This window comes from Lucilia cuprina, chromosome 4 (assembly GCF_022045245.1).
Source record: "Lucilia cuprina isolate Lc7/37 chromosome 4, ASM2204524v1, whole genome shotgun sequence".
In the NCBI taxonomy this organism is placed as follows: domain Eukaryota; kingdom Metazoa; phylum Arthropoda; class Insecta; order Diptera; family Calliphoridae; genus Lucilia; species Lucilia cuprina.
Genome location: NC_060952.1, coordinates 21,479,064 through 21,489,413, shown reverse-complemented (window position 1 = coordinate 21,489,413; position 10,350 = coordinate 21,479,064). Strand labels below are relative to the sequence as shown.

General features: G+C 30.8%; 1 protein-coding gene across 7 annotated transcripts in view; it reads left to right on the top strand.

The window, feature by feature from the left end:
• The window catches only part of LOC111684574 (segmentation protein cap'n'collar), a 105,412-nt gene that overhangs the window by 45,043 nt on the left and 50,019 nt on the right, over positions 1–10,350 (top strand). For 5 of the 7 annotated variants that reach the window (XM_046949435.1, XM_046949433.1, XM_046949431.1 and 2 more), the window contains one exon: positions 9,143–9,313. The exons of 1 other annotated variant lie outside the window; for it this stretch is intronic. In XM_046949435.1, coding sequence (XP_046805391.1) covers positions 9,143–9,313 — 171 coding nt within the window. Of the gene's footprint in view, positions 1–7,421; positions 7,477–8,746; positions 8,921–9,142; positions 9,314–10,350 lie in introns of those variants that run through there. One more of the 7 variants, XM_046949437.1, reaches the window with a different exon arrangement.

Sequence of the window (10,350 nt, the reverse complement as noted above, 5' to 3'; positions counted from 1 at the left end):
AAACGTTAATGGAAGGGTTTCCGAAAAGGGTTCAAAATTTCATCACTAGTGATTAAAACTATAAAAATATTTTTTTTTGTAAATTGTAATAATAATTTGAATCAAATATAAAAAAAAATAAAGCTGTAAGTTTAGTGGTTTCTTTTTTATAAACATATATGTATGTTAAGAATTTTTCGATCTCACTCCATATTTACATCACCTATATTCAACCGAAAACGGAATACAACTCTCGTGTATGCCACTTAAGGCTAGAGCGAGGGAAATAGAAATATACACGCCCGTTATCAAATCCGTTGTGTTGTCAAACATACTTTGACAAAGCACGTTATTGAACAATTGTAAACACTTCGGTATCAGTTTGGTACCAGACGTGCATATGTCTTTTTCTCCTGTTGATTTCATTAAGAACAAATCTTTTTGTAATATATTGGTCAGTAGACAGCACGACAAATTAAAGGCATTCTCGGGACAATTGGATCTCCGCTCCGAAACGGCCCGATTATCAATCGGTAGTTGTATCAACCGGAAGTATTTTCCCCAGCAAAGAACATTCAGTCACAACCAATCTGTTAACAAACGTGGATTTCATTAAGAACAAATCCATTTGTAATAGATTGGTCAGTAGACAGTACGACAATTTACAGGCGTTCCACGACAATTAGATCTCCGCTCCGAAACGACCCGATTATCAATAGGCTGTCAACTCAGCAACAGCTGTATAAACTGGAAGTTTTTTCCCTAGGAAAGAACATCCAGTCACAACCAATCTGTTAACAAACGTGGTGAACTGACTATTGACAAACAATCCGTTGTGTTGTCTTACGTACTTTGACAACTTACGTTATCAAACAATTATTCGGTATCAGTTTGGTACTAGGCGAGTATATGTATGTATTTTTCCCAGTGTGAACTTATTGATGACAGTAGGGTATCCAACTCTATTGATTTCATGAAGAACAAATCTATTTGTAATAGATTGGCCAGTGGACAGTACGACAAATTGCAGGTGATCTCACGATAGTTAGATCTCCGCACCGAAACTTCCCTATTATCAATGTGTCAAAGATTGTCAACTCAGCAACAGCTGTATCAACCGGATGTTTTTCCCCAAGAAAGAACATCCAGCCACAAGCAATCTCTTACACCAACAACAAATACAAATTCCAGGGAAAATTCATTCACTCTTCGATGTGAAATAAACATATTGCTGATGGCAAAAAACATTTTTAAATTTTTTTTCTGAGGGCCAAGAACGATACCCGATCCTAAAGAGAGATCGCCCTGCATTGATAAAAAAATAGTTTTCAAATAGGGCAAGGTCTGGACTATAAGACAATTGAGGCAAAACTTCCCAATTACGTTTTTCTAATTAGTTTTTAACAGGTATTGCAATATTTGATTGACAGTTGTCATGCCCCCCGGGGCCATGTTACCTTGGCGAGACCTCCGCCTTGGTGTTATTGCAATCCCGGTGTATAAAGAGGTGACCAATACCTCTAGTCTGACCGGGACTGAAAAATTGTGGCCAGTTGCCCGTAGACTATGTCCTGGCTGGTCAGTGGCTGTGGTTTAAACACAAATTCGCGGGGAGAGTAAGTGTCGATTGGACATTACAATTTGGCAATTCTTCGGCCAAGTCTCAGTAGAATTCGATGCAGTCAGATATCATTATATATAGTCCATTTTGGTGCCACCAAAAACAAATTTGATGTCGTTTCTGCTGGTTAAACAGGCTTTACATACGACATCCTACACTCGCAAGGGATCCATTCTTTCCAGAAGGAAAGAGTTTAGAAACAAACACATAAAAAGTTTCCTTTTCAGCAAGGGTCAATATTCTTTGCTTCTTCTTAACTTTTGCGTGTAGAAATATTAAAACACAAGTATTACATCCGCAATCCTATACATTTTGCAAACAAAAATATGCTATACTTTATATAAACAAATAAACTCCTAACAGTAGGCATTATTACAACCAAACATATTACTTTAAGAAATAACAACGTTTTACAAATTAAGCCTATAAATATACAAAACTTTTTCACGCATTTTTTTAATTCTTTATACGGAAACACTTAAAGTGAAACCATTTAACTGCAGCAGTAGTTAAGTAATTTATATTAAACCTTTGTTAACGGACTCATCCCCACCTTTCAGTACCAATTACTTTCACTCCATAATCTGACAACTTTAATAAAGTTTTATGAACTCTTTTTTAAGTGTCAACAAGTGCTACAATAAGAAATTTGTATAATTTTACTGGTCAACAACTGGGGTGGGGGTGGAGGCAAGAAAATGAAATGAGTTTCTTTTGTCACACTTCTCTCTGTGATTTCTTACAATACAAAATAAAATTTATTTCTTTCTTACATTCTCATAATCATAATAAATGTGACATTAAGATGTTAACAAGAATAATTCGCTGAAACAAATAAATGAACAGAAAAAAAGTCAACAAACGAAACAAGTTGAGGAGTTTTTATTTATTCGTTTGTCAACGAAATGTTTTTAAATATAAACGGAAGGAAATGAAAAGACACTCAAAAACTTCCTGTAGCGCAGGAAAATCAAGTGTAAAATAAATATGTAATTGTTGTTGACATTTTTATTCTCTGTTCTGTTGGTTTTCTCTTTTTTTACAGTTTTCATTTTTATGCTCATAATAATCATTTTCACTTCGCAATTCGCATTTTTGTTTCAACTTTGTATGCAATTAGACGAGTGAAGCGTTAAATTGGGGTTAAACATGTAGACAATAATAATAATAACAGCAACAACAAGAACATCTATAACAGTAGCAGCAACAACAATAATAAACTAAGTGTTAAGTAGAGAACATAAATATGTTTTGCAGCATAATTTTAGGCTGTATTTGCAAATAGAAATATATTGCAGAGAAGTTTATTTGCAAGTTTATAGCAGAGATGGAAAATTTAGTACTGTTAAACAACTTTTAGTACTTTTTGAAATCTAAACATTACGCAGTGTACTATGGACTAGCCTATACATTATTCTTTGGACTATAGATTAGTCTATAGCTTCGATCGATCTATAGTTGAGACTTTTCAGTACAATAGAACAGTCAATAGTCGAGACTATAGATCAGTTTATAGTCGAGACTATAGATTAGTTAATAGTCGAGACTATAGATCAGTCTATAGTCAAGACTATAGATCAGTCTATAGTCGAGACTATAGATCAGTCTATAGTCGAGACTATAGATTAGTCAATAGTCGAGACTATAGATCAGTCTATAGTCGAGACTATAGATCAGTCTATAGTCGAGACTTTAGATTAGTCAATAGTCGAGACTATAGATCAGTCTATAGTCGAGACTATAGATCAGTCTATAGTCGACCACAGATCAGTCTATAGTCGAGACATAGATCAGTCTATAGTCGAGACTATAGATCTATAGTCGAGACTATAGATCAGTCTATAGTCGAGACTATAGATCAGTCTATAGTCGAGACTATAGATCAGTCTATAGTCGAGACTATAGATCAGTCTATAGTCGAGACTAAAATCATCTATCAGTCTATAGTCAAGAAAAAATCGTCAAGAATCTATAGATCAGTCGAGACTATAAATCAGTCTATAGTCGAGACTATAGATCAGTCTATAGTCGAGACTATAGATCAGTCTATAGTCGAGACTATAGATCAGTCTATAGTCGAGACTATAGATCAGTCTATAGTCGAGACTATAGATCAGTCTATAGTCGAGACTATAGATCAGTCTATAGTCGAGACTATAGATCAGTCTATAGTCGAGACTATAGATCAGTCTATAGTCGAGACTATAGATCAGTCTATATTCGAGACTATAGATCAGTCTATATTCGAGACTATAGATCAGTCTATATTCGAGACTATAGATCAGTCTATAGTCGAGACTATAGATCAGTCTGTAGTCGAGACTATAGATCAGTCTGTAGTCGAGACTATAGATCAGTCTGTAGTCAAGACTTTATAGTCGAGACTATAAATCAAATCAGTCTCTAGTAGAATTTATAGATCAGTCCAAAGTCAAGACTATAGATAAGTCTACTGTCTGGATAATAGATCAATCTATAATCGAATATTTGTTTAAGTAAGTAGAGACTATATTAGTTTATAGTTGATTCTATAGATCAGTTTATGGTAGAATATAAAGAACGCCTCATATTTTAAAGAAAAATCATAAAGAATATTGGAATCCATAGTATTTCGTTATTTGATTAATTATTTTAATAACAACTTTTTTCTCTGAAAATAGTCTAGGAAACTAAGGAAAGCAAAATTGCGATATGAATCGTAAAAAAACAAAACATTTAGAAAATATTTTTCACAGCATTATTATACTGCCCACTTTTAGAACCATAAGTTTATAATTCATTATTTCAAAATAAGCAAATACACTATCTGACTCTTTCTCACTTGTCACACTTGACTACAATTAAATACACTTTATTTCATTTAAATACTGTACTCACCTGTTCCACACTATAAATTTCCATATTTGGATCATTTTCCAACCACTGACGTTGTTGTCGATACGCGGCTTCAGTACGTTTTTTAATGTTGCGATGACAACAGTAACAGACAACACACAAAATGGTGGTAATCAATGTTAACATGGCACTAAAAATAGAAGGAAAATGATTATGAATAATAATAATAATGAAAAAAAAAAAACAATAAATACATTCTAAGGAGTGAGATCGAAAAATTCTTAACATACATATATGTTTATAAAAAAGAAACCACTAAACTTACAGCTTTATTTTTTTTTTATTTGATTCAAATTATTATTACAATTTACAAAAAAAAATATTTTTATAGTTTTAATCACTAGTGATGAAATTTTGAACCCTTTTCGGAAACCCTTCCATTAACGTTTTTATAGTGCTTTCTGTCACTTTGCTCGAACACGTAGTCCATCTCCGTTTAAAATCTACCACACTTTTGGACACCTTTTTTGTACTCTTCAATTCTCTTTTAACAAGAGCCCAATATCTCTTCACTGGCCTTAGCTCCGGGCAGTTTGGAGGAATTGCCTCTCTTGGTACAAATACCACATTATTGTTCTGGTACCACTCAAGGGCTTGTTTACCAGGATGCCAAGTCAGGCCAAAAATAAGTGGACACATTATGAAGTCTTATGAGTGGAAGCAGCCTTTTTTGTAAACATTCCTTGATGTAAATTTCGGTATTTATAGAGCCCGTTGTAACAAATGATTGGCTTCTTTTGTCGCAACTGCATATTGCTTGCCATACCAAGAACTTTCTGGGAAATTTTGTCTGCTATTGGGTCCTAAACTTTTCTTCAACATTCCCTCGAGCATCAGCAACATAAAACTTTTGACCTGGAAGTTGCGAAAAATCTGCCAGAACATACGTTTCGTCATCCATTATGCAGCAAGAATATTTTTTATAAAACTTGACTTCAATTTCCGTGCTCTGTTTTTGCCTCTAAATTTTTAGCAGCGTTCCTGTCAGGAACTTTTTGAGCCTTGTATGTTTTTAAACCTGCATTAACTTTAACTTTTCGTACCAAATAGTCCGAGCACTGAGCTAACCGAGCTGCTTTCCTACCGGATGTGTTGGGAGCTCTTTTGAAAATGCGTTCTATTTTTTTGGCTTTAGAAACATCATGTGGACCATTCCTTCTACCTGAACCAGGTTTTCTATCAACTGACAAGTTCTCCCGGTACTGTTTAATAACATTGGAAACAGTTTGACGGCAGATCTTTGTATGCTTGGCCAACTTTTTGTAAGACCAAGTTGGGTTTAGTTGAAAATATTTAATAATTTCAGTACGCACTTTTTTCTGGTCATTCATTTTAATCAGATTAACAAAAAAATTAATATAATTGACATTACACATAATAACTGATATGTTTTTCAATGGTAACTTGATCAAAAAAAATCAAATAATACTTTGGTTGAAAAATGTAATGAAAAACGTGTGTTAAGAATTTTTCGATCTCACTCCTTAGTAAGGACATCACTGACCTTATCATTAAATGTTGTGAAAGTTTTTGTTTATCTTTATTATTCAAACTTCGTACTTTTATAAAAAAACCGTCAAATTTTAAATGAAAAAACAATAAACCTTTTTTTAGACATTATTTGCTTAAGACAAACCCATTTCCATGTGTCGTTTATGGTCTTTCGACTTTTTGTTAATTTTTTTAAATTCTTATCTTTCAGTTGGCAAAGATTACGAAAATATCAGTCAGTATCTTAACTGAATACTAATCTAAATATTAACATGAGATGTTGTATATTTTGTAAATTTTTTTCCAGATGTTGGCATAAGTCATTTTCTATTAAGATCTTGAAAGCGGTAAAATATTGACCCAATAACCATATTAAAGTAAATCAAGCAAATAATTAAAGTGTAATGCTTATTAGTTACTTCTATAACTAATAATAAGATACATTAAATACAATAAAACAATTGTTTGAATAAAAGAGTATAAAAAGTGCAACATATTTTGCCCCCAAAAGGCAATTTTTATATTCACCTTTTTTTGCATTTTTGTAAAGATTTTTTACAAAACTCGCACTGTTGTCAAGAGAAAGTAAACCGCCAAATTCTAGATTCTAAAACTCATTTTTAAACTTGACATAATTCTTTGCTCTCTTAAAATTAATATAAATTATTAAGAGTTATTGTTTATAAACAAATGCAAAATGTGTTCTTATATTACTCATTTAATATGGAATTTTTAAAAACTACCAGTCCAGTGTACCTAATATCAAAATTAAAAAAAGAAAACAAATCTAAAGAGAACCAGCCTTATCTTTAAAACTGAAAGAAAAAAAACTTGACAAAAGTCTTATCAGTTAAATAAGAACAGAAGAAAAATAAAGTATAATAAAATATAAAGTTAAAAACAAATGAAACTGTTATAAAATTAAAGTAAAAAGTAAATATTTGCAAAAAAAAAATATTAAATAGATTCTCTTAAATTTTTCCATCTACGTAATTTGTTATTAGTTTTCACGCCATTATTGGTGTTTTGCTTACTTAACGCGTTGTGTTTTTTAGGCCAATTTGAAAATAATATTTGAAATTAAATTGTCTTGACAACTTTAATGAGCAGAGAAATAGTCTCTTTTAAACAATTACCAATTAAAGACGTTTTTATACAATTATATACAACAAAACAAATTATTAAACGCAGTTTTATATAAAAACCAAAAAAAAAAACGAAAGTGTTTAAAAATAAAAAAAATAAAATATAACTATAGAATTCTTTTTTATTTCAAAATTACAAAATAAAGAATATAGATAAAAAAATCAAAAAAAATATTAAATATAAATGAGAAAAATTAATAAAAAAAATTCTAAAATAAAAACAAAATATTTTAAATAAAAATCTAAAAAGAAAGCAAAACGTTTTGATAAAAATATTTAAAATATTAAAAATAAAAAAAATTATCAAATAAAGATTTCGAATAACATCTAAAAATAAAAAATACAGTGAGTGACAATACAATAAAAACAATTTAAACCTTTTATTTCGGGTCTAAATTTTTGGGGTTAGGTTCCCTTAAGACTACACTATAGACTAGACTAAAAATTAGACTATAGCCAGTCTGGACTATAGACTAGACTATAGACTTTAGATTAGACTATAGCCTAGACTATAGATTAGACTATAGCCTAGACTATAGATTAGACTATATATTAGACTATAGACTAGACTATAGATTAGACTATAGACTAGACTATAGACTAAACTATAGTCTAGGCTATAGACTAAACTATAGACTAGATTATAGACTAGACTATAGACTAGACTATGGACTTGACTATAGACTAGACTATAGACTAGACTAGACTATAGACTAGACTATAGACTAGACTATAGACTAGACTATAGACTAGACTATAGACTAGACTATAGACTAGACTATAGACTAGACTATAGACTTGATTATAGACTAGACTAGACTATATACTAGACTATAGACTAGACTATAGACTAGACTATAGACTAGATTATAGACTAGACTATAGACTAGACTATAGACTAGACTATAGACTAGACTATAGACTAGACTATAGACTAGACTATAGACTAGATTATAGACTAGACTATAGACTAGACTATACACTAGACTATAGACTAGTCTCAAGGCTCTATAGATTGATTATACTTTAAACTAAAATGGACTATAAACTAGTCTTCAGACTATAGACAAGACTGAGGAGTGGACTATGGACTACACCATAGACATCGCTACAGACTAGACTATGGGCTAGATCTGACTATAAACTATACTATATAGACTAGACTACAGATTTGACTATAGATTAGACTATAGACTATACTATACGCTAGACTATACACTAGAATATAGACTAGACTATAAACTAGTCTATAGCGATGTCTATGGTCTAGACCATAGTCCACTCCACAGTCTTTTCTATAGTCTTAAGACTAGTCTATAGTCTAGTCTAGTTTATAGTCTACTGTATAGTCTGTTCTACCTAGTTATAGTCTGGTCAATTGAAAATCAAAGACGAAAAATTTTGAGTGATACTTCGAAACTTAAGTGAAGTTTTAAAACTAGTGATAATCGAAGAAGTTCCGAAATTTTAGTAAAAATTTGAATTTATTGTGAACGTAAAATTCGAAAATATTGAATTAAATACAATACAAAAATTCGAAATTTTTATAAAAATTTCAAAAGTAAATGTTATGATATAAAACTAAAAAAATTAAAAAAAATCTTTTTTTTTTTAGAAAGCAAAAAATAAATAAATTTATCCATTGTATTGCCCCGCACTGTATACATTTATACTTTAATAAAACAACTAACTGCTTGTAAAAACCAGTAAAACCATACTTACAATACCTACTACCATAGCGATTAAATAAACAAAAAAATCTACCAAAATGCGACACTATATTTATAAAGTAGGTTTTGTTAAAATTCAAATACAAATTACAATTCTCTTTATTGATTTTAATTAAACATTTAATTAATGCGCATTTTATTTATATATTCTATTTTCTTCTTTTCTTTCTTTATCTTTTTTTTAATTAACTCTTTTTTTCAAAATTTCTACTAATGGTGGCGTTTAAATTATATTTCCACTAAATAAATTATAAAATTAAAAAAAAAACAACAAATTATAGGAAAGCGAAATTGTTGAAGTTTTATGGAAACAAGATGTCGATTTGGGCTATAGTCTTACACCCGCCCAATTGGCTGATGCTGGTACTTCAGCTAAAGCTTTGCAATCATCTAACGCTAATGACGACGATATCGAAAAGTTGAAAGCTTTAGAATCACTCAAATTAGATAATGTAAGTGTTTAAATAATAACTTTTTAATATCAAAACAAATAATTCACTTATAATTTTAAATTCATTTAATTTTTTTGTTAAATATAAAACAAAATTTCATCATTTTACATTACACTACTGCTTAGCACTTTAGCACTTTCCTCTCTCTCTTTTTTAATTGCTCTCATTTGAATTGATTTTATTTAAAAAATGTTTGAAGAGATGGAGTAAAAATTAAAAAAATCAACAGTTATAAGTGCGAAATTTTATCAACATTTATTTTTATTATTCTCTGTATTAAAATTTTATCAAAAGTATTTTTCATCCTAATTTTAAACAATTTCATTATTAATTTTAAAAACTTTTTTGTGACCATTTCATCTATTTATCTAAACATTTCATTGTGTAAAATCTAGAAGAGTTTTTTGTAAATTTTGAAACAAAGACGGAACTAGTTATTTGACTTGGTTATGAAACTTATATACAACTTTTTAAGATCTTTATTCAAAGACGAATGGACAATCTTTTGACGTTTGTAATAAACATCTAAAGCTAATAAAAATATTGACAGTTGACATGTCACTACAAAATGATGTCTTACTGACATTCGACCAAACTATGTGACATAGTTTTTATACCCTACACCACTATAGTGGGGAGGGTATTATACGTTTGTGCTGATGTTTGTAACATACAAAAATATTGGTCCAATACCCACCTTAAAGTATACCAATCGATTCAGAATCATTTTCTGAGTCGATTAAGACATGTCCGTCCGTCCGTCCGTCCATCTGACCGGCTGGCTGTCCATGTAAACCTTGTGTGCAAGGTACAGACCGCAATTTTCAAGATAATTTGATGAAATTTTGACCAAGCATGTTTTTTGGCACAGGGACGAAGCCTATTGAAAATGGTTGAAATCGGTCCATTATTTCACCTAGCCCCAATACAACCGTACCTCCCGATTTGAACTTTTTATGCCATAATTACGTCAAATATTCTATTATCTCTCTAAAAATTGGCATAAATAAGTTTTACATAAGTATAAATGACACTGC